General features: G+C 40.6%; 1 protein-coding gene and 1 long non-coding RNA gene across 4 annotated transcripts in view; one reads left to right on the forward strand and one right to left on the reverse strand.

Annotated features, from left to right (window-relative positions):
• Positions 1-7,945: 7,945 nt before the first annotated feature.
• LOC135572559 (uncharacterized) lies at positions 7,946-15,643 on the reverse strand. Its single transcript, XR_010464394.1, has 2 exons — positions 15,299-15,643; positions 7,946-12,747 (listed from the first exon to the last, which is right to left on the reverse strand). It is a non-coding gene; the product is annotated as an uncharacterized LOC135572559 (long non-coding RNA).
• LOC115132246 (E3 ubiquitin-protein ligase MIB2-like) overlaps positions 14,565-25,361 on the forward strand; it is an 84,883-nt gene continuing 74,086 nt past the window's right edge. The window contains exon 1 of one of the 3 annotated variants that reach the window (XM_065020765.1): positions 14,565-14,706. Coding sequence is in view for 1 of the 3 variants with exons in the window: in XM_029664683.1 (XP_029520543.1) it covers positions 21,915-21,981 (67 nt within the window). In the remaining 2 variants the exon portion in view is untranslated. Of the gene's footprint in view, positions 14,707-20,298; positions 20,844-21,874; positions 21,982-25,361 lie in introns of those variants that run through there. The other 2 variants (XM_065020766.1, XM_029664683.1) reach the window with 2 other exon arrangements.

The raw sequence follows: 25,361 nt of genomic DNA on the forward strand, positions 1-25,361 counted from the left end.
TATCTACCAGCATGTTAAATGTGCAGCCCGAGGGAAAAAAACTCTAGACCACCTTTACTCCACACACAGAAACACATACAAAGGTCTCCCTAACCCACCATTTGGCAAATCTGACCATAATTCTAAAGCAGGAAGCACCAGTGACTCGGTCAATAAAAAAGTGGTCAGATGAAGCAGATGCTAAGTTACAGGACTGTTTTGCTAGCACAGACTGGAATATGTTCCGGGATTCTTCTGATGGCATTGAGGAGTACACCACATCAGTCACTGGCTTCATCAATAAGTGCAGTGACAAACCATCAAACAGGACTAAGATCGAATCATACTACACCGGCTCCGAAGCTCGTCGGATGTAGCAGGGCTTGCAAACTATTACAGACTACAAAAGGGAGCACTGCCGTGAGCTGCCCAGTGACACGAGCCTACCAGATTAACTAAATTACTACCACGCTCGCTCGAGGCAAGTAACACTGAAATATGGACGAGAGCATCAGCTGTTCCGGACGACTGTGTGATCGCGCTCTCTGTAGCCAATGTGAGTAGGACCTTTAAATAGGTCAACATTCACAAGGCCACAGGGCCAGATAGATTACCAGGATGTGTACTCCGAGCATGCGGTGACCAACTGGCAAGTGTCTTCAACGACATTTTCAACCTCTCCCTGTCCGAGTCTGTAATACCAACATGTTTCAAGCAGACAAACATAGTCCCTGTGCCCAATAACACTAAAGTAACCTGCCTAAATGACTGCCGACCCGTAGCACTCACGCACTCACTCATGTAGCCATGAAGTGCTTTGAAAGGCTGGTCATAGCTTACATCAACACCATTATAAAACCTAGACCCACCCAATTTGCATACCGCCCCAACAGATCCACAGATGATGCACTCTCTATTGCACTCCACAATGCCCTTTCCCACCTGGAAAAAAGGAACACCTATGTGAGAATGCTATTCATTACTACTCAGTGTTCAACACCATAGTTCCCTCAAAACTCATCACTAAGCTAAGGACTCTGGGACTAAACACCTCCCTCTGCAACTGGATTCTGGACTTCCTGACGGGCCACCCCCAGGTGCTAAGGGTAGGTAACACCACATCCGCCAGGCTGATCCTCAACACGGGAGCACCTCAGGGGTGCGTGCTCAGCCCTCTCCTGTACTCCCTGTTCACTCATGACTGCATGGCCAGACACGACTCCAACACCATCATTAAGTTTGCTAATGACACAACAGTGGTAGGCCTGATCACCGACAACGATGAGACAGGCTATAGGGGGGAGGTCAGAGAACTGGCCGTGTGGTGCCAGGAAAACAACCTCTCCGTCAACGTGATCAAGACAAAGGAGACGATTGTGGACTACAGGAAAAAGAGGACCGAGCATGCCACCATTCTCATCGATGGGGCTGTAATGGAGCAGGTTGAGAGCTTCAAGTTCCTTGGTTGTCATATCACCAACAAACTATCATGGTCGAAACACACCAAGACAGTTGTCAAGAGGGCATGACAAAACCTATTCCCCCTCTTGGAAATTGCACCCAAGGATGAACCTGACTTGAGGAGGTCTGCTACTTTTTTTCTGAGGTCTTGGCTGATTTCTTTTGATTTTTCCATGATGTCAAGCAAAGAGGCACTGAGTTTGAAGGTAGGCCTTGAAATACATCCACAGGTACACCTCCAGTTGACTCAAATGATGGCAATTAGCCTATCAGAAGCTTCTAAAGCCATGACATAATTTTCTGGAATTTTCAAAGCTTTTTAAAGCCACGGTCAACTTAGTGTATGTGAACTTCTGACCCACTGGAATTGTGATACAGTGAATTATAAGTGAAATAATCTATAATCTACAAATGTAAACAATTGTGTCATGCACAAAGTAGATGTCCTAATCGACTTGCCAAAACTATAGTTTGTTAACAAGAAATTTGTGGAGTGGTTGAACCTAAGTGAATGTAAACTTCCGACTTCAACTGTACATATTATCTCAATTACCTTGACTAACCGGTGCCCCGGCACATTATCTCTGTACCGGTACCCCCTGTATATAGCCTCGCTAGTGTTATTTTACTGCTGCTCTTTAATTATTTTTGATTTTTTTCTTATATTTTACTTATCTATTTTTTACTAAACATGTATTTTTTCTTAAAACTGCATAGTTGGTTAAGGGCTTGTAAGTAAGCAGTTCACTGTAAGGTCCACGCCTGTTGTATTCGGCGCATGTGACGAATACAATTTACAATGCACTTAGTTTTCAGGTTTGAATAAGAGATTGTATTCCCCTAAACTTAGGTGCCAGGCGCAGCTTCCAGTTGAAGCTCGCATCCGCTACAAGACCATGGTGCTTGCCTACGGAGCTGTGAGGGGAACGGCACCTCAGTACCTCCAGGCTCTGATCAGGCCCTACACCCAAACAAGGGCACTGCGTTCATCCACCTCTGGCCTGCTCGCCTCCCTACCACTGAGGAAGTACAGTTCCCGCTCAGCCCAGTCAAAACTGTTCGCTGCTCTGGCCCCCCAATGGTGGAACAAACTCCCTCACGACGCCAGGACAGCGGAGTCAATCACCACCTTCCGGAGACACCTGAAACCCCACCTCTTTAAGGAATACCTAGGATAGGATAAAGTAATCCCTCTCACCCCCCCTCCCCCTTAAAAGATTTAGATGCACTACTGTTCCACTGGATGTCATAAGGTGAATGCACCAATTTGTAAGTCGCTCTGGATAAGAGCGTCTGCTAAATGACTTAAATGTTAAATGTTAAATGTTATTGTTTTATTAGGGGCGGCAGGGTAGCCTAGTGGTTAGAGCGTTGGACTAGTAACCAGAAGGTTGCAAGTTCAGAAATCCAGAGCTGACAAGGTACAAATCTGTTGTTCTGCCCCTGAACAGGCAGTTAACCCACTGTTCCTAGGCCATAATTGAAAATAAGAATTTGTTCTTAAGTGACTTGCCTAGTTAAATGAAGATAAAATAGTGTGTATTTCTTTTCTTATCAAATGTAAGACTAAATGCCATTTGTAATATATTTTGTTGCATATATGTGTTTAATATCCTATTCAGATAAGAAAGTACCTGATCACAGAACATGCCATAGAATTCTAGAAAAATACCACCATTCACTAAAATTTATTCTTTCAGATGATCAATCCTGACAAAATAAGGAGGACTCAATATTTTCTAAGTTTTTCTCTATTTTCATTAGGAAGTTTTGTTAATGGCAGTTGTTTGGGAAAAGAGCATATAAGATACACATTTTAACAGAAGTACTTGAAGACTGGAGTTGGGAAATACTGCCATAGATATATCATATAGCATAAGCTAGAAACATATATTTTTTAGAAATGTAACAGCAGGTCTAGATAATGATGCAAGATGTGTTTGTGATGAGAGGACCCTTGGGGAGCGGGGCTCATGTGAAGATACAGTCATCACTGGGCCCAAAGGGATTGGTTGCCAAGGAGGGAATCAGACCGCCATGGTACACCTATCTCCCTTCTTAGCCCTTCCATTGTGCTAAGAAGCCACCAGGAACATTCTAAAAATGAAATGTGATTTATAAAATGAACAAATATGATACCAAGATCAGCAGCATGATAAAAATATGAAATGTGAATATTGGGGTAAGAATGATCATGAACCTCAACTAACACTCTCAAAAAAGGTTGTATAAATACAATAATAAGCACAACTCAATGGTCAAATCTCATGTTATCATAAAATCCACTCACAAGGAACATAGATTCACATACTGTATGTGGAAAAACTTAAAAGCAGACCAATGTTCTGTTGCATATAGCCCTTCTGATCTTCAATAAAAGGCATCAGCCAGAGGGTACTTAATGTCTAAGTACATTTCTGAATTGAAAGGACAGACGTGTTTGTTGCTGGCTGCACTGGGGACCCTTTGTTCTTCAATGAGGGGTGTAAAAAAACTGGTTCCTCTTTGTGTTCAGTGAGTAGCATGATTTACTTGAGCACAGTGTTAAAGTTCCCAATTAAAAGTGATTTACTGAGAAATACTGAGAGCCATCGTCAAAGAATGCATCTCACCTAAGCATCATAGTGAGTAGGGGGAGATCAAAATATTCAAAAGGCTCCCTCGTGAACAAATACATTTGAGGAGAATGCATGGACACACACACACTGATAAATAAATGCTTATGTTTTTCTTTCATCACCTATTATATCTGGAACTTGAATGATCTAGGCACTCTCTCAAGTTTAACATTGTTCACATAGGCCCTCAGGTCAAGTAAATGATTGGCAGATTTAATTTATTTTCAATGATTCAGGAAGAAATTAGGAATCAAAGTCCACGGGCCTGCCTGCGTATCATCTGACTCCATCATATATACACTTTGGAGTCTGCAAGAGGGCTATACATTAACACATTTGTCAGTGTGTTAATAGAACAGGGGCTGTTGCTCAACCCTGGAAGCAGTTTTATGGCTTCACAAAACATTCAGTTTCGGCGCCACTCTGTCAACAAAGAGATCTCCAGTCACAGAGCTACTGACTCCACTACGGCCTTTGCCCAATCAGAACGTAGCTAGACATAACACAGTCCCAAAAGAGCCTATCAGAGAACGGGAGTTAAGGAGACCAGCTATTCATAATTCACCCTGATGATGTCCTATGTTATGATATAGAGATAGACTTGGGCATAGGATCATGTAAATTACTGGTGCTACACTACATGTATGGCACAGATGCTATAGTATTTGTGTTGGTCATGTAGCCTGGTCAAGAGAGTTAAGTGGTATCTGATAAGAATATCTTTCAGGAAGACAGGTGTTAATTACTGTAGCTATCAAACAGCACTCTGGTTTCACCTAAGAATTTCCACTCATACTTTGCGCGGACATCATTGAGATTTGATGTATATGATGCAAACATCCAAAACTCAATTGTATCCAAACAAAACAACAAGTAAAATAGTATTTGCAAACACATATTTATGATCTGATTTTGATTATATTTAGAAATGCAAGCAAATTATTTTGAAGAGCTGAAAAGGAGGAGCTAACTCAACTTTACAAAACAATATGAAAATGCTTATTTATCTAAAATACCGGTATTTGGTACTGCTGCTGCAAGTAAATTAAACAGACATTTGAAATGGCACCACAATCCATCGAGATACATTACCTTCAAACAACTTATTTTGCCTGAAATGGATTTCAACATGTAATTTTGTTCTACTCACTATTAATTCTATGACAGTAAAATGCACGTGATTTATTATATTCTACTACTCCAAAAATGCCTGTTTCCAGTCATAGTGACAGGTAGACACTCGGTAGGTGTGAGAACACCTACCTCATGATGAACGTGACATGTGCCGTGGAAGAGAAACAAATCCAGCAGTCTCCTGTTCAGGAAAACAAAGACGACACCACCGCGCACCACCCGGAAACGGCTCCCTCTGAAATGCAACCTCATACACCAACTTCAAACTATCCAAAAACTGCATGGACTTACTTAGCCGACTTGGTTACAGGAGCTAAGCCAGAGCTAAAGAAATAAGGCTTGGGGGGAAAAGAGATGTTGGTAGCTGTGATGTGTGTTGAGAAAAATGCATCAGTGTTATCACTGTGGGTTATGCAAGAATAGCTTGGTGTAAACCTTTGCCTGGTACAGCACTGGGGCCCAGCCTGCACGTGGCCATGGAATCCTACCCTGAAGAATTCCTAATTGCCCTTCCTGAACAGGAAGCTGTCGGAGCAGCCGGACTCACCCAGGGTCTCCTGCCTGGGTTATCACATATTCCACCAGCCTCCCTTTTCTCCCAACGGTACTATTTTTAGGCTTATTTTTAAGACAACTGAGGGCATTAGGTGTATGGGAGGCATGAGGAGAGACTCCCATCATTGTAATGTATAGCCTGAGCCAAAACCCTTAAAAGTATTTACAGTAGGATAGGGACTTTCCCATGTACTGTTCTGTATCACTATCCAAGGCAGGAATCCTAACTGATTCTTTCACACACAAAAATGTACATTTACACAGATTTTACACAAACTGGTTTGGTCATTTATTGGGTGTCATTTTATTTAATCAAATCTTTATACCTAGCTACAAGCGACATTATTTAGATATGCTCTTGCCCTCGATGGTGTGTGTAAAACAGTAACAGAATTGTTTGTGGCCAACTGCATATTCAAAATGAAGTCTGCAGGACGCAGTGTAGTAGTGACTTTGAGCCCAGCGCCATAGACCTGTTTGCAGTGACAATGGGGTGAGGAAGATGGGTATCAAATGTACAGATGAAAGGGGTTCTGTAGATTTAAGGCTTTCTGTCTTTGGTCATTCAAAGGAAGCAGCTGCCGACTGCACAGAGCCTGGGCCTATTCATGTGGTGCTGGGGCACAGACATGGACCACGCCAGCACACACCAGGGTTGGGCTCAATTCAGAATTTTGTAATTGACACCCCACAGGATGTAGAGTTAGAATTTGAGTGACAGGAAGTAGAATTTAAATCTGTGCTATTCAAACAAATTCCACTCAGTCATACTGTCTGTAGTCATAAAAACAATTAGGCTAAATACATTTATATTATTATGTTGGGTAACGGATCAGATCTCAGAACTCATTAAGAGGCAGCTTCTATCTTCAATATAATCATTCATTCAGAAGGTTAAACCTATGGGTTTTAGGCCTGCAGTAAATTAAATTAGATTATCAGGTTAATTTTTCATTAGGTTATAATAATCCATGCCTTCTGGGAATGTTATAAAGTCCAACAGTTATGGGTTGAGTTAGAAATTTGACTGTCAGAAGTATTAAAATCAACCAATGTCAGCGTTTATCCAAATGTTTAAAGTGCGTGTGGACGACAGAGAGAAACAAAATGGTGTAGTTTGAGGCAATGTGGCAGAGAATGATGTGGGTGCTGGAGATGGGAGTGTGAGCAGGTGTGATGTAGTTGTCATTTGTATGTTTCGTATTGTCTAAAAATATAAAATAAATTCATACGAAAAATTAAGGAAAAATGAAAAGCGTGCAACAGCATTCCGATTATTCACTATTAATACGATTTATATGATTTACATTCTTCATTGTAACCACAATGTCACAAATAATTAACACACACACAGCAGATTAACTTGGTCAAAGCATGTCTTTATTAAAGACTATCAGAAAGAATGTTGGTAATTATTTATTTAGATCCAAAGCCACGAATGAGTGAGCCACTCAGCTTTATGCTGACAAATCCTTGCTGCACTCTCTTTCATTCCGTTTCTTCACATCAGCAAAGGACTCTGTGTTTCAGAGACGTACTTTATGTAGAGGGGCTATCACTCTGTCACACTGTGGTGAATAAAGCCTGTTTGTTATTTAAAACCAAAAGCCTATTTTTCTAAATTCGTCAGTCCACATGTCAAGTGTAAATGCGCCATTGTATTTACCCACGTTCTCTCTCAACTCCAGGACCACCGCCAGCATATATATATATATTATAATGCAGGACACTAGTGCCAGAGAAGAGAGACTTTCGGACTGAAAACACATCCATTCATTTATGAAAAGATAGTCAATTTGTGCCACAGTTTAGACTATCGATAGATCAGCTTTCTAACTCCCCCTTGTGATAGTGTGGTGCAATGACAGAATTACACAATTTACCACAATCTGCCTCCATCTACCACAAACCGTAACGGCATAAACTAGAACCCTTTAAAGAAAGAACCATTGCAGAACATGAGAGTTGCGTTGAATCTGACAGGTCACTCACTCATCCAGATACCAAAAAATGTATCTCCTTTCTCTGGAAACAATGTTCATATACTCTTTTAACCTTTGTGCTTAGAATAGCCGATTATATTTCTACCGACCATTTTATTTGTTTGGCATCTTTTTGAAGGCCTCATGGTCAACTTGAGGGTTAAACTAAGGCATTCTGGGAAATGTGCACGCATGCATTCAAAGAATAAAAATAAATGGAAGGAATGTATTTAATGTATCATACACCACAGCCAGAATATTGAATCTACATTATTACTGTGGCTAAAATAACATTTAATTAACAATGACATCATGCATCCCCATGGCTCATGAATATTGTAAATCCAAATCTCTGAAAAACCAAGGATAGGCCCAAAGGGTATGAAAAGCCCTTTCCACTGTTGAGATTCAAATGTCACTCAGTCTTCTGTATCATGTTGCCTGCAGCTTGAGCCTCCATCCCCAGCACAACAGTAGATATTTGCATCCGAGGCAAATCAGTTTGGCTCTGTCCACAAAGAACATCTGGTATATTTCATGTGTTATTATGGGTGTGGAACTGTGGATAGTTTATAGAGCTTCACATATATTCCGACCGAGGGAAGACTAAACAGACATACAATTATCTTAATACATGAAACAATGAGCATAATGTATACATGTAATCTTTTGAGTAGTAATACATTTCTAATGTAAATTAGGTTTGATAGTACCGTAAAAAAAATATGGATTTGAGGGTATATAACCCACAAACTAAGATTTGCTTATCAATACATTGAGCAGATAATGATTTAGGGTACAGACACATTTTCAACACTTTCTTGTAGAACAGGTTAGTATTAGTCTTACCAGCCAAGAGTTTCAGGTCTGGTAATTAATTAAATAGTTATATTACCTTTAGTGTCGATGGATCCAAAAGTAATGAACATGCATGCCTAGTTAACTCCTCAGCCTTTAAAGACTACACTTTCATTTTCCTATGCAAAAAAACTTTGCATTAGTTGAGCGGATGCTTTGCGGGGTTAGGAGAAAAGGATGCTCTGTGCCACCCTGACCCTATCCCTGCCCCAGTAAAAAAACAACCAACATGCAAAGCAGCCTTCAACGGGGTCCTCCGTCAACACTCACCCTCCATTAGGGCTCAAACAGAGGATATCAACAAATAACAATGACAAAATCTGCTGTCTGTTTCTGTGCGATGGGTCTTGTACTGACACTGCTTTACCAAACATTTCCCAACTAGCACATTTGGTTCCTTGGAAGTTGTGGGAACATAGTGTATGTTTTTGGTTTTTAAAAAGGTTGTGGGAACAAAGCCATACATTTCCTGCCTGGTAAAACAGAATGTTTTTTCAACATTCTGAAAACACAAGTGTGCATTTGGTCTGTTCTGGGATGGTTTATTTTTAGGATGCAGGGAGGTTCTGAGAACATTTTACTCTGGTTCCTGGAAAGTGTTTTTATGGAGGTTGTATTAATGCTCTGAGAACAGAAATATATTTGGAGTTTTTTAAATAACTTCCTTAAAAACGTTCACTGAAAGTTTCAATACAACTTTTAATAACACTGCTAGCTGACTTGGCGTAAACTTTTTTTTATTGATTTTTTACTTCAAGTACAGATAGGAAACATGGAAATTCATATTTTTTCATTTTAAGGGGTGGATCAGCTTAATATTGCGGAAAGAATGTTGCTTCCATCAATGTAATTGTCTGCATCATTTCCAGTCCCCCATACATTTTTTTGGTAAATATATTTACATTTACGTCATTTAGCAGATATATATATCCATACACGCATTCACACATACCTATATAGACATATATACATTAATTTCCTTAGGCATTAAACATGCAAAATGTAATTCTTTATTGTGATGCGGCATCAGTGAGATTCAAACCTATAATATTCCATTCTCTATCCAGGGAATTAGTCCACTGCAACCACCAGGATGCACGCTATGTTTATGCAATATTGGAGATAGTTTGGTGAGATCTGACATGCCCCCTGAGCCCACTCTTGACACCTATCCCAAATGGGAACTACACATGTGGCTCATGTGCACAGTGCAATAGTACTATAAAAACGTCTTTCTTCAGACACCCACATCCAGGTCGAAAGATCCATGTTAGGGGTATCATCTCATGCAAGACCAAGGGAGTAATCTATCTCAACACCTGTTCATGTGGAAAAGCCTATGTAGGACAAATAAAAAGACAATTAAAACAACACATAGCTGAACACCGCAGCTCAATCAGGTGTAAGAACATTGACTATCCAGTAGCAGCTCACTTTGTTGAAGCTAACCATCCCATCTCCTCCCTCAACTACACAGGCAATGAGCATGTTGCTCTACCAAGGAGAGGAGGTAACATCGAGATCCTACTACTACAAAGGGAGGCTTACTGGATATCCTATCTAAAAACATTGACCCCTAGTGGTCTGAATATTGACTTTGATCTCTGGCCCTTCTTATGAACACATTTTCCTTTATGAACAAGTCTTACAATTATTATTATTATTTTTTACAGCTTATTAGCGTACAGTACACCTAATATGTTCCCTGTGTTGATGATGTTCATTATATATTAAGGTTGAACCAAAACAAAAATGAAATTATGTGAAATTGAAAGAAACAATGTATGTTGATGCTAATATGATGTACAATATTCCATTATGTTTCTATATGATAACAATAGCATAATATATTTAATATGCCATATACAATTTTTTAACATTTTCACATTTTTTTATTAACTTAATCATTATGACACCCCTCGCAGTACTGTCATTGGTTACACTAATTGCACTGTGTGTCTACATAACCTGGTTCAAGTACTCATGACATTACTGTCACTGATGTGATGTCAATGATGTGATCTTCCTGTCTGGGTTGGCGCCCCCCTTGGGTTGTGCCGTGGTGGAGATCTTTGTGGGCTATACTCGGCCTTGTCTCAGGATGGTAAGTTGGTGGTTGAAGATATCCCTCTAGTGGTGTGGGGGTTGTGCTTTGGCAAAGTGGGTGGGGTTATATCCTTCCTGTTTGGCCCGGTCTGGGGGTATCATTGGATGGGGCCACAGTGTCTCCTGACCCCTCCTGTCTCAGCCTCCAGTATTTATGCTGCAGTAGTTTATGTGTCGGGGGCTAGGGTCAGTTTGTTATATCTGGAGTACTTCTCCTGTCTTATCTGGTGTCCTGTGTGAATTTAAGTATACTCTCTCTAATTCTCTCTTTCTTTCTCTCTCTCGGAGGACCATGCCTCAGGACTACCTGGCATGATGACTCCTTGCTGTCCCCAGTCCACCTGGCTGTGCTGCTGCTCCAGTTTCAACTGTTCTGCCTGCGGCTATGGAATCCTGACCTGTTCACCGGACGTGCTACCTGTCCCAGACCTATTATTTGACCATGCTGGTCATTTATGAACATTTGAACATCTTGGCCATGTTCTGTTATAATCTCCACCCGGCACAGCCAGAAGAGGACTGGCCACCCCTCATAGCCTGGTTCCTCTCTAGGTTTCTTCCTAGGTTTTGGTCTTTCTAGGGAGTTTTTCCTAGCCAACGTGCTTCAACACCTGCACTGCTTGCTGTTTGGGGTTTTAGGCTGGGTTTCTGTACAGCACTTTGAGATATCAGCTGATGTACAATGGGCTATATAAATCAATTTGATTTGATTACCCTGAGGAAGGCACAGAGATGCTGAAACGTTGGTAAATACCCATTAAATTGCTGGGAGATTATACATGGAGTGTGCGACTTTCTTTATTTTGATAGTTTATCCTCCGTTAGTCAGCACCTCTACACAAACTATTATTCTGGGTGTGCGCCAGCTCATATTTGTTTTTTACATATCTGGGAGATACAACCTTCCCAGCTTTCCAGATATTTAAGTATCTTTAATTTACAATCTGTAGAATCTATGAGAATAGAAAGGTTCAGAACTTCTGAGAAGCATCACAGTTGAAAAATATATGGCAAATAGAAATCCTATATAGATGGTGTTAAGAGATAGATTGGAGGATTGAATGGAGCTGAAGGGTGGGACTAATAACAAATGTAAAAGCAAATGTAAAATATACTGTGTCTGTAAACTGTACACTACCTTTCAAACGTTGGGGGTCACAGAAATGTCCTTGTTTTTGAAAGAAAATCACATTTTTTTGTCCATTAAAATAACCCCAAATTGATCAGAAATACAGTGTAGACATTGTTAATGTTGTAAATGACTATTGCAGCTGGAAATGGATGATTGTTTATGTAGATAGAGGCCCATTATGAGCAACCATCACTCCTGTGTTCTAATGGCACGTTGTGTTAACTAATCCAAGTTGATCATTTTAAAAGGCTAATTGATCATTAGAAAACCCTTTTACAATTATGTTAGTACAGCTGAAAACTGTTGTTTTCATTAAATAAGCAATAAAACTGGCCTTCTTTAGACTAGTTGAGTATCTGGAGCATCAGCATTTGTGGGTTCAACTACAGGCTCAAAATGGCCAGAAACAAAGACTTCTGAAACTCGTCAGTCTATTCTTGTTCTGAGAAATGAAGGCTATTCCATTTGAGAAATTGCCAAGAAACTGAACACCCCGTACAACGCTGTGTACTACTCCCTATTGGCAAGTCTGAGATATGGCTTTTTCTTTGCAACTCTGCCTAGAAGGCCAGACTGGTGTTTTGCAGGTACTATTTAATTTAAAACTGGGAACAGTTGCAGTTCTGTACTGGAGTAGTCTCTGGAATAGTCTCTCTTTGTTGGTCACATAGCCTCCCTGTGTCAGGGAAGAGACACTGACGTGACACTAGAAGCTTTTCATCACTCTGGGATTAGATTGTCTGAGACAAATGTATTCTTAACACTCCTCAAGCTCTTAAACCAGTTATAACTTTCCCATCTCTGCACCAATCAGAACTCCTCTTCTCCAGTTCTACAACCAATCACAGTTCAGCTTCCAGGCTCTTCAGTGGTCTGCAGCAAACTTGGACTCCCTCACACACAGAATGTCCATGCCGTCCACCTACACCCAGAGACAGGAAAGTCAATTAAGCAGATATAACGTACATTCACTGACTGTGCGTCTCCTACCTTGAGGCCAGGAATATAGTCTCTTCTCGAAGTACTCGGTGCTAGCAGATGACCTCTACAGACGCCCCATGCCAAACTTGTGGTTCTCATAGATGAAGATACATGACAGCTGCCACAGATCCACCATGGGGCGGCAGGGTAGCCTAGTGGTTAGAGTGTTGGACAAGTAACCGAAAGGTTGCAAGTTGAAATCCCCGAGCTGACAAGGTACAAATCTGTCGTTCTGCCCCTGAATAGGCAGTTAACCCACTGTTCCTAGGCTGTCATTGAAAGTAAGAATTTGTTCTTAACTGACTTGCCTAGTCAAATAAAGGTAAAACATAATATGATTATGTGAAGGAGAGACAATCTGGGATTGACACTACTTGTGTACTGTGAAACTATTGATATATAGACATTGATTCTTATAAATGCTTCATTAAATTTAGGAAAGATGCATTCTCACACTTTGTGTGTGTCTATAAGTTTAATTTGTGGCAGGTGTGTCCCTAGCCTGTCAGTACCAGGGCAAAAACCGTGTGTGTGTGTGAAACATAACCTATCTAATAATCATCATCGATTATCTTATCTTCCTCTTGTCCAATCAGGGCCAGATCCTTGAGTCTTTCAACATTTAAAAAAAAAACCTTTATTTAACTAGGCAAGTCAGTTAAGAACAAATTCTTATTTTCAATGATGGCCTAGGAACTATTGTAAAGTGGCTGTTCCACTGGATGTCATAAGGTGAACGCACCAATTTGTAAGTCGCTCTGGATAAGAGCTTCTGCTAAATGACTTAAATGTAAATGTAAATGTAAATGAACAGTGGGTTAACTGCCTTGTTGCAGTGTGTGTTGCAACCAATATAAATTGACTGTCGCGAATATAAATCACCCACAAGTTACCGGTGGCTGAAAACACAATAATCACGGGATGAACGAGTGGCGAACTTCTGGCCAAGGGTGGTCTATTTAAAAATAATTCCTTCCCCCCTTGTTACTGTTTAATAATAAATACAAATTCCTCCCCTTTCCCTGCAAGTGTATACGCGTCGACGTCATGAAACGTCACCTGAAGTGTCCACTTAATTTGAGAGCTGAGGGGTATGGTGTGTCTTTTATTAAGTGTTTTAACTGCAGCCAAAGAAACGGCCACGGGCCGATGGCGATCATCAGCGGATATAACTTGATATCAAGAAACGCCCATAACAGAAACCGCCCGGAATTGCGGTCTGCAATTACACCCTCTCTGGAACGCCCCTCTCTGGCCACTATTTGATGTGTATCGGCAGGGGAGACTGTAGCACAACAATACACCACTAGTCTATTAGTCTAGGACCATAAAAGTCGTACGCGTGTCAAATGTTAGTAGAGAAAAGTAACATGCGAGTGTTGTGCACGTGCAGATAGCATACGTTAGCTACCTAACTTGCTGGCCCAAGTCTCCGTCTGCTAGCTAACGTTAGCTACCTAACTTGCTGGCCCAAGCCTCCGTCTGCTAGCTAACGTTAGCTACTGTAGCCTTTATGCTTTGGGAGAACTGTAGCAGGAGATCAATGTGTAACTTTACAGGTCTCCCAGAGCGAAGAGGCAGGGAACAAACGTTGCTTCTCTGGGCAGGCTGTTTGAATGTTAAATTACTATTTTTATTTAATGCCTAAAGGATACATACACAGCTGCAATAAGTACATCTTACGCAAGGGGTAGCCACCTCGCTACTGCTGCGCATGAAAACCAGATGTGACGCACTATATATCCTCCACAATTCATGGTATGGGCGGGTCATGGCTAGAGGGGATACAGCTTTTGTCAAATTAAAGTCAGATTTGATTTTTCGTAGCAGGTTAGGAGTCCATGATCATAGACACCGTTATGGAATTACACGTTAACACAGATTCAATATTTGGAGTCAGGTAAGGAAAGCACGACAAAAAAATGGGTTTCGAGTAGATTCGTTCAAATTTTAGCGTTCGCTAACTAGCTGTGTGGTAGCTAGCACACAGGACTACCAGTTGTAGTTACTGAATTTATGTTAACTAACGAAGCAAATGTATCAATATGTGGTAGCACTGGCAGTTGTCGCCCAATGTCATGGCAATTGAAAAGGATACAATTCCGGCAACTATATGTTATACTGTGGATTGTAAATGCAGATCCACTTAAACATTTAACACCTAGCCTAATATTGAACCATAAGGACAATTATGTGGCCTACCCGTCTTTGACACACTAATATGTAAGACTGGTTTCAATAACAGGTGGTGAGCCTGCTTCTTCACTGGTATTAATTCTTGAAAACCCTTATTATGCTTAGGGTTTTCAGCAGTGGGCGTAGCAGGTGAGCTTCGCCCACGATTGGCTGTATGTGAACTACAATTCCCGGCAATGTGGTTTGAATTTGAGAAACCTCGATAATAATTGCTTGCGAAACGGTTTTGGAAACATATGAAAGATAATGGGCATATCACCGAGAAAGAATCGTTAAAATAAAACATTTACACTTACTGTAGCAGTTTTGCACAGATCCATACGTTGTTCCTCCACTTTGAGGAACTACACCTCCTCCCCAGTTAGCTTACGCATAGGTTTTCAAAGCATGCTAGATGGCTAATTAACACGGGTGGCTGTCTGTCTTCCGTAAACATTCATTGTAAGTATCATGGAAATATGACCGTGTGCGAACACTAACCTTAACAGAATAAAGGTGTGTAGTGATTTAACCTTTCATTTGTATTATACCTCGCCGATTTCCAAAGCCGTACCACAAGCGACGAGTTTTATCGTTCAGAACGAGTCGAAGCCCTTAACGAAACTGCCCCGGCCAGAAGACAATACTATCATCAATAGGCGCTAATGGTAACGTTAGTGTCTATGAATTGGTTTACCCTGGTGTCAGAAGTGTGATAACTGTCAGTGATCAATGAAACGCATGATTTTAAAAAGTCATGATCTTGAGAATGATAATTGGATTGCTGCCCAATTCCAATGTTTACAATGACCCCTCAATGATTTGTATACCCCTCAGCTAAAATAAATACTTGTTCCTTCATCCAGTGCAAAGATGCAGGCAATATTGCCTCAGGATTTGATGTTGTCAACACTGTTAAACCATGACTCAATTTAATAATGCGCCTAATTACACAACTCCCAACTCTTTTGTTAAACTATGCAGTACGCTATTCATCTTTGATTCAGTCATTTGCTTATTACAGACTTGACGGAATAGTGCCTAGACTATATTTGAGGTCAATTCGGTGAGAGGGATATAGACAGACATACAGTAGGTCACATTTCTGTCTGACAAACTACAGTGAGGGGTGGCCACCTTTTTGGCTTTGACAATTTGTGTACCTGAAATGACAGAAATCCTTTGTTTAAAGACAAGTTTGTAATGGTAGGTTAGAGGTAGGTTAGATCAGAAGAAGAAGACGATTGTCTTTATGGGACAATGTCTAGCCTGGCTAAATGTATGATTTATTGTGAAGCAGTTTTTTAAAATTTTGTTCAGGTGCTGTTTTCAGCAAGCATTCTATATAAAGAGGTCTTAGAATCAATTGTTTTTGAGTGGTGCCTGATTGGACTGCATTGCTGCTTCTGTCTATTTTGTCTCCATTGTTTGATATTAGCCTAGCTAATTGTATTTTGCATTGGGACAATGAGGCTGTCAGTGTATACACTATCATACAGGATGTAGCACTATTTGATATTTGAAAAACCACAGGCATCATGCCTAGACAGTTTCTGTGTATTACCTAGATGCTGCTACTGTATGTTGTGGCTGCTAAAGCCTATCTGTTAACTTGGAATTGCTGTAAATGACGTGTGTGTATATAGAACATGACTCCGTAGTGTACTAAAGCTGGATGGAAGCAATCCAAAGGTCATGGCTCTGAATCAAAAGCCACAAGAACAAATAAAATGTCACTATTAGGTTATCACCTACTGTAAAGCTGAAACTTGGTTGTGATGGGCTTAATGTCGTGGTTGACACATTTCCCTTGTGACAATGAGCAATAACCCATTCCCTTTGTGACACATTTGATCTTGCATAGGTCCATATTTCACCTGAAACTTCCAGAGTCTATTTTGATCCCGGTGTGGTCTTGCGTGTCTGTCGGTCTCTTGCAGAGAGCGAGTTGTGTAAATGCACTCTTTTTAAAAATCTAATCAGTTTATTGGTCGCGTGCACAGATTTTCAGATGTTATCGCAGGTGAAATGCTTGTGTTTCTTGCTCCACTAGTGCATTAATGCCAAGCAATACAATATAAAACAATACACACGCATAACCCAAAAAGAAAGAAATGAACAAATATCAGCACGAGCAATGTCAGTCTGGAATACAAGTATTGACTTATTCCACATTTTGTTGTTACAGCCTGAATTTATTTTATCACCAATCTCCCCTTAATGACAAAGTGAAAACATGTTTTTAGAAATTGTAGAAAATCTATTAAATGAAATACAGAAATCTTATTTACTTAAGTATAAGTATTCACACTCCTGAATCAACAAGAGCTTTCCACACCTGGATTGTGCAACATTTGTCCATTTATTATTTTAGCTCTGTCAAATTGGTTGTTGATCATTGCTAGACAACCATTCTCATTTACTGGGCTGTAGTGGAGCAGGTTGAGAGCTTCAAGTTCTTTGGTATCCACATCGCCAACAAACTATCATGGTCCAAACACACCAAGACAGTTGTGAAGAGGGCACGACAAAGCTTATTCCCGCTCAGGAGACTGAAAAGATTTGGCATGAGTCCTCAGATCGAAAAGTTCTACAGCTGCACCATCAAGAGCATCCTGACTGGTTGCATCACTGCCCGGTACGGCAATTGTAGTGCCTTGCGGTCAGAGGCCGAGCAGAGGGTAGTGTGTATGGCCCAGTACACCACTGGGGTCAAGCTTCCTGCAATCCAGGACCTCTATAGCAGGCAGTGTCCGAGGAAGGCCCTAAAAATGGTAAAAGACTCCAGCCACCCTAGTCATAGCATGTTCTCTCTGCTACCGCACGGAAAGCGGTACCGGGGCGCCAAGTCTAGGTCCAAAAGGCTTCTTAACAGCTTCTACCCCAAGTCATAAGACTCCTGAACAGCTAATCAAATGGATACCAAGACTATTTGCGTTGTCCCTCTCACCCCCACCCCCTCTTTTACGCTGCTGCTACTCTGTTTATTATCAATGCGTAGTCACTAACTCTACCTACATGTGCGTATTACCTCGACTAACCTGTGCCCCCGTACATTGACTCTGTACCGGTACCCCCTGTATATAGCCTTGTTACTTTTATTTTACTGGGATATACACAGCAGTGACAATGGTCATTCGGGAGGTAATTGCGTCTGCATTTCATTATTCCAGACTGGGAGAACAAAGACTTGAATTCCTATACATTACCACAATCACACCCTGTCACACCATGAGTTGTTAATCATGAAACATACCACTCAACCTTTTCTTTTTATTGAATCATTATTTCTTCCTGTCTGCGTGATTGACCTGTCCTATCTAGTCATGAGCTGGCCTGCCTTGCCTGTTATATGGACAACAAGACTGGCTTTGTTTACAGACAGAGCAGCAGGCTTCATTATTAGAAATTAGTCTACTGTGTGGTTCACCACCACCCCCTTATCATTGGCTAATTGGCAGTAGGAATGTCAGCTGCATGTGAGTCGTTCCATGTCATTTCAGCAAGCCATGACACCCACCATCTCAGATCGTTCTGAAATCGTTTCTGTAGATAGAAACATTGTGGTCATCCTCACAATTCAAGCTAGTCCTTCATTAAAGCAATTCAGTTTGTCCTTCTTTAGGCTTAATCTGTGTTCAAGAAATGGCCCCTAAAAAAGGTCTGGATTAGTTACTGTTAGACCATTCTTTGTGAACAAGCAGAACATTAGGCTACAGCAGTTCTAATGGTTTCAATGTTAAGGTCTTCAATGACAAAAGTCCCAAACACACACTCTTGTTTTACAATGTTGATGATATTGGCATCTATTAGAGTTGTCACAACATTTTAGTCCCTAGCCCATTTCTCCATCAACATTTTGGACTAGGAAAAGTCTTCATATGAGAATTGCACCATAAGGATAGCCCGCTCAGAGAGCTACTTGTTGGACTATTCAAGAAGAGTTTGGGTTAAAGCATTAGGTTGGTAAGAGAATGACATTGAATTGCTTTCATGGAGGACTGGCTTGAATTGTGAGGATGACCACACAATGTATTTGAATAATGTGCCAAATCTATTAGGTTTCTACCCAAAGTTGCAAAGGAAATGTTGTGATCTATTTAACAAACACAATAGTGTAGTGGTATAGCAGGAACTGCTGCATTTAGTAGTCAAAACCAGGTACATTCACACTACTTTCAATCTTTAATTTCTTAACAGGGGGGAAAAAAACAGGGAATACATTACATAGTATGTATAAGCAATACTACAAGCCACCGCCTCATACTAGTTGTCAAACATGGAGAACTGATACTGGTTGTTGGGGTGGGATTGGCATGAAATGTGGGGGGTCCGTGGGGGATTCCTTTGTGTCTTACTTATTGGTAGGAAGACGTTTGGTCCAAATCAGATGTTGGGTACTATATTTATTGAATATTACCTGAATTATATAAATTAAAATGGCCAATTCGGGTGCAATCAATTAGCTTAATTTCTCAGAGATCAACTTATATTTTAACAAAATAATGTTGCAAGAATTCTAATCACATCTGTTATTAACTATATAAACAATTTCAGAACAATCTCAGATGTTGGGTGTCAATCCTCTTTCTTGTGCTTTTTGAGGTGGAACTACCCAGAGTAGCCTGTTCATGTGACTGTTTGTAGAATGACTGACTGCAAAATGTACTGTCTTGTTCATGCCCTCCACAGCTGTGCCCACATTATTGAATTACTGTCCATGACCATGTGCTGTTCAAAGCGTGAGAACAAACACACACCCATTATTCCTCTTCCACTTCCCTGGCTATATCTACACACACACACAGTATTTATTATTACAGTATTAATGATGGCTAAATATTGCACAATTTAAGCTCTTGCCCCCCAATCCCTCCCAAAACAAATATAAATATTGGACTATAAATTGTGCCTTCCTGTATTATACTTGTGCTAAAATGTTTATTCTACTGAGCCATTTACTTTGCTTGTATTTATATATTTTATTTCTTATTGTTGCATTATCGAGAAGGAACATACAAGGAAGCATTTTGTTGGAAGGTGTATACCATGTGTATCCCATACATACAACTAATATAACTTGAAACACACACAGGTCTACTCACAGTCCATGATTGAAAATTGGAACCATGGCAGGTGCTCATTCATAAAGTCTCCTTCCATATGGCCCCTTTTCTTCCCCCCAAAAGCACAACCCCTCTCCAAACACATTGCCCCCTCCCTCCTCCCCTGCTCTCGCTGCCCCTCCCCCTCTTCTCTGTTCTTTGCCCGTCTGCTCACTGGCAGCAAAGACAGAGAGAGGTGTCACTGGGGCATGGAAAGGAAGGCTGTGCAGCACAGTGTGTAAAATGCGCACGCGCACATGTGTGTTGATGAGGGAGAACACGGATTTAGCAGCCGAAGAGAAGCCTGTCGGTGTGTGCATGCATGAGCGCAGGTCTGAGTGCGCTGCCTGGGCAGTCACTTTCCCCGCTGCCCTCCTCCTCCGATAATCCCTGCTGACACGGCGCACAAAGGACTAAATGCTGGCCGCATCCTCCAGGAAGGCCCTCTCCACTCTGCCTGTCTGCCCTCCAGCTCTGATTACCCACATAGAAGCTGAATACAGGGAGGATGCTGCTGCCGTAACGCTGCCTGCATGCGGCTACATAACCTCTGGTTCACTGTCCACCACAGCATAGGGCTCTAGCCCCAGGACCCCCCCCCCCCCCCCCTCTCTATCTATCTCACTGGAGGTGTTCCAGGAGGTGCTGTAGAACTCTGTCTTCACCATCTTGTGCAGATCGGAGGCTGCCGCCTCCTCTCCTACCCTGTTTTTGTGTCTCTCGGCTTGCTGACTGCCCCACGCGTCTATTCCAACAGGTAAACCTACGAACTGAACCACATATGTAGCAGTACTACAATATTTAAATATATTTTCACTAGTTTCATGGTGATATGAGAATACTATCTGCACATTCTGACAGTAAGGTTATTCCTTATATTTCTGGTAATACATTGGTAATGCATGTAGCCTATTGCTTTTACTGTTGCTATAGCTATTAAATTGTTTTGATTTGAAGGTTCACAAAAATTAAGGGAGTGTATTTTTGGTAACATGGCAGTAACCTGGAAACATTTTTTTTTTTCACTCTAAAATGAAACATGAAGACCTTATTTTATTTATTGGTAAATATGACAACTGCCCCATTTGCGTTATTGGACGTAGAAAGGGAAACCAGTGAAATATTTGCATGTGCACAAAGACTAGCAATTTAACCAATACTACAATGGCTACACTACTACGATTGTGCAATATGTAGTTGGAAACTATAGTAAAGCCATCAGATAGGCTTGGCCAGGCAGGCACTACCTTCTACAATTGTTGCGTAACAGGCTAGTGATAAAATATTCTGGCACCTCCAAAAAGGTGTTAAAGACATGTTTGCAGAGCTCTAGTCTGTTTGAGATTGAGGTTCCAAACTGTGACATTTGTTAGAAATGTAGAATTAGACTAATTTCTCACACGAGGGGTAGTCTATTTGATCATGCATAGTAAAAGTCTTTCCCAGCTATGATAATACTTTTACACGGGTAATTTGATTCCCCTGAACATTTTGGTTGATCTAAGCACCTACTGTAAATGTTCAAAAGCTACTGTTGTAACGTATCAGTGTTGAATGGATTTAAACAGGGCAATTGCTACAACCCTTCCACATATTTTCACAGAAACCTTTATTTCTTTACATTGTTTGTTGTCACAGATAGTGAGTCCAGTATGTTCTGTCCTTGAGAAATAGACCAAAAACTGTTAGTTCCTAAAACAATGAGCAAAGTTCACCCCAAAAACAAATAGTAGAGATACTGCTGGAACATATTTATTCCCCTGTTAGCAGGATGACTGGTCCATAGTTAGTCATATTGACAAGGCACTGACACAGCACAAAGCTGCTCATGGTGTCCTGTGACTCTGGAATAGAGCTCTTCAAGATGTTCAGGAATGGGCTGAAGATCATGGGAAGTGAGTTTACTTCTCTCTCTTTAAGTGTACAAACTACTGTAGCTCACGGTTGCATTATTTAGAGTAATAATGGTAGGACTGGGTACTGTTCAAGCTTCTGTTGAGATTTGTGTTTAGGTCTGTTATGTGGTGAAGTGGTTTGAGAGTGGTTCAGAAGCTCTCTGATGTGAAAATTAGACATTCATTTCCTACGCGACATTGTAGAAGTTTGTGTAGGTGATCTGTAATGTCATACGGTAACAACACTTTCTGATGGGAGAAATTGGACTGTCGGTTATAGTAATAATTTGGTGGGTGCATTCGGGAAGTATTCAGTCCCCTTCCACATTTTGTTACGTTACAGCCTTTTGCTAAAATGACATGCTAAAATCTACACACCATACTCCATAATGACAAAGCGAAAACGGGGTTTTAGAAATGTTAGCAAATTAATTAAAAACATCAGAAATACCTTGCTTACAAACAGTACCAGTCAAGTTTGGAAACACCTAAAAACCTAAGGGTTTTTCTTTATTTTCACTCATTTCTACATTGTAGAATAATAAAGACATCAAAACTATGAAATAACACATGATATCATGTAGTAACAAAAACGTGTTAAACAAATCAAAATATATTTATATTTCAGAATCTTCAAAGTAGCCACCCTTGGACAGCCTTGATCACAGCTTTGCACACTCTTGGCATTTTAAAAATAAGGCTGTAACATAACAATGTGGAAAAAGTCAAGGGATCTGAGTATTTTCCGAATACGCTGTATGTATTTGTGTATATATACACTACCGTTCAAAAATTCGGTGTCACTTAGAAATGTCCTTGCTTTTGAAATAATCTTTTTTTTTGTCCATTAAAATAACATCAAATTGATCAGAAATACAGTGTAGACATTGTTAATGTTGTAAATTACTATTGTAGCTGGAAACGGCAGATAAAAAATTCTGGAATATCAACATAGGCGTACAGAGGCTCATTTATCAGGAACCGTCAGTCCTGTGTTCCAATGGCATGTTGTGTTAGCTAATCCAAGTTGATCATTTTAAAAGGCTAATTGATCATCAGAAAACCCTTTTGCAATTGTTAGCACAGCTGAAAACTGTTGTCTGTTCTGGTTAAAGAAGCAATAAAACTGGCCTTTAGACTAGTTGAGTATCTGAAGCATCAGCATTTGTGGGTTTGATTACAGGCTCAAAATGGCCAGAAACAAAGAACTTTCTTCTGAAACTTGTCAGTCTATTCTTGTTCGGAGAAATGAAGGCTATTTCATGCGAGAAATTGCCAAGAAACTGAAGATCGTACAACGCTGTGTACTACTCCCTTCACAGAACAGCGCAAACTGGCTCTAACCAAAATAGAATGAGTGGGAGGTCCTGGTGCACAACTGAGCAAGAGGACAAGTACATTATGGTGTCTAGTTTGAGAAACAGACTCCTCACAAGTCCTCAACTGGCAGCTTCATTAAATAGTCTCAACGTCAACAGTGAGGAGGTGACTCCAGGATGCTGGCCTTCAAGGCAGAGTTGCAAAGAAAAAGCCATATCTCAGACTGGCCAATAAAAGATTAAGATGGGCAAAAGAAGACACACCGGACAGAGGAACTCTGCCTAGCAGGCTAGCATCCCGGAGTCGCCTCTTCACTGTTGACGTTGAGACTGGTGTTTTGCGGGTACTATTTAATGAAGCTGCCAGTTGAGGACCGCTCAGTTTGGCCGGGGGGCCAGCTCTAGGAAGAGTCTTGGTGGTTCTAAACTTCTTTCATTTAAGAATGATGGAGGCCACTATGTTCTTGAGGACTTCAATGCTGCATACATTTTTTGGTACCATTCTCCAGATCTGTGCCTCGACACAATCCTGCCTGAGTTCTAGGGACAATTCCTTTGACCTCATGGCATGGTATTTGCTCTGACATGCACTGTCAACGTTGGGATCTTTTATATAGACGTGTGTGCCTTTCCATATCACGTCCAATCATTTGAATTTACCACCGGTGGACTCCAATCAAGTTGTAGAAACATCAAGGATGATCAATGGAAACAGGATGCACCTGAGCTCAATTTCGAGTCTCATAGCCAAGTGTCTGAATACTTATATGAATAAGGTATCTGTTTTTTTATTTTTAGTACATTTGCAAAAGTTTCTACAAACCTGTTCGCTTTGTCATTATGGGGTATTGTCTAGATGAATTAGGACAATGTTTTTAATGTAATCCATTTTAGAATAAGGCTAATGTAACGAAACGTGGAAAAAGTCAAGGGGTCTGAATACTTTCTGAATGCCCTGTACTTGCATGCATACAAATAGGAACTCCAGTCGGGTCTCGTATCATATGAACATAAGACATGGCGAAATTGGTATAATTGCAGAAAATTGGCTTTAAAGCTGTAACATTTTCTCTGCCCCATGGCAAAATGTGTAGAATTTCAGGAAATGAGCTTGGAAATGTTAAAAATGTCTCTTTGCCAACAAGGGGTGTGAACAGTATAATAGTTTGGGGTCTCATGGCTTGCAAAGTGGGGGTTGTTGTAACTACTCCGACAAATGACAATATCTAGTCGGACCTTAGCAACCTAGGACATTTGTGTGACCGGACTTTTTTTAAATAGTACTTGAGTACCCCTGATGTATAGCCTAAATTTGGATGACGGAATAACCATTTCACTGTCTGTGCACCCCCCATTGTAGTGTTGAATTTGCCTCGTCCAACATTCTATTGTGTTAGTCCCACTTTCTAGAAAGTACCTTTATTCCTGTTGGAATATGTCTTCTGTCACTGGTTCAATGTAAACTGTCAATATTTGTCTTGAACAGTAAGCTACACCAAATCAAAAACAAGGGAAGTCATGAGCCTGAAATGGTAAATGACGTTTGTCCAGGTCATTTCCATGTAAAAGGACCCATGAGCACCAATATGTGAAGTCCATAGGAACATGTCAAATTGGGTATCAAATGAAAGCGTTCTCTATTTTGGAGAAATGAAGGCACATGTACATTTTTCAAACAATTTCCATCTTAAAAATGATGAATAATCAAAGGCTTTAATTTCGGGTCAAACAGATGGAAAGAAAACATACCAGAAAAAGCCTTAAAAAGGTATTTGAAATGTATTAAAACACAATAGTGTTGAAGTAAAGACTCCAGCCAACTAACATCAACACTTATATTTAATTTGAGACTTTTTTTTCTAACTTCTGTAAATTTAAACATTGCCTTGTGCCTTAATTCTGTCACCAAAAACCCACGTCTTTAAGATATTTTCTAATTTCTCTCCCTCATGAGGGAGGATAATGAAGGTTCACAGAAGTAACAAGTAAAGGTATACCTATGAATTTAGTTGGTGTTTTTACTGATAAACTTTATGAATTATGTGATTAAAACTCGTTGCG

The sequence above is a fragment of the Oncorhynchus nerka genome, linkage group LG7 (assembly GCF_034236695.1).
Source record: "Oncorhynchus nerka isolate Pitt River linkage group LG7, Oner_Uvic_2.0, whole genome shotgun sequence".
Classification (NCBI taxonomy): domain Eukaryota; kingdom Metazoa; phylum Chordata; class Actinopteri; order Salmoniformes; family Salmonidae; genus Oncorhynchus; species Oncorhynchus nerka.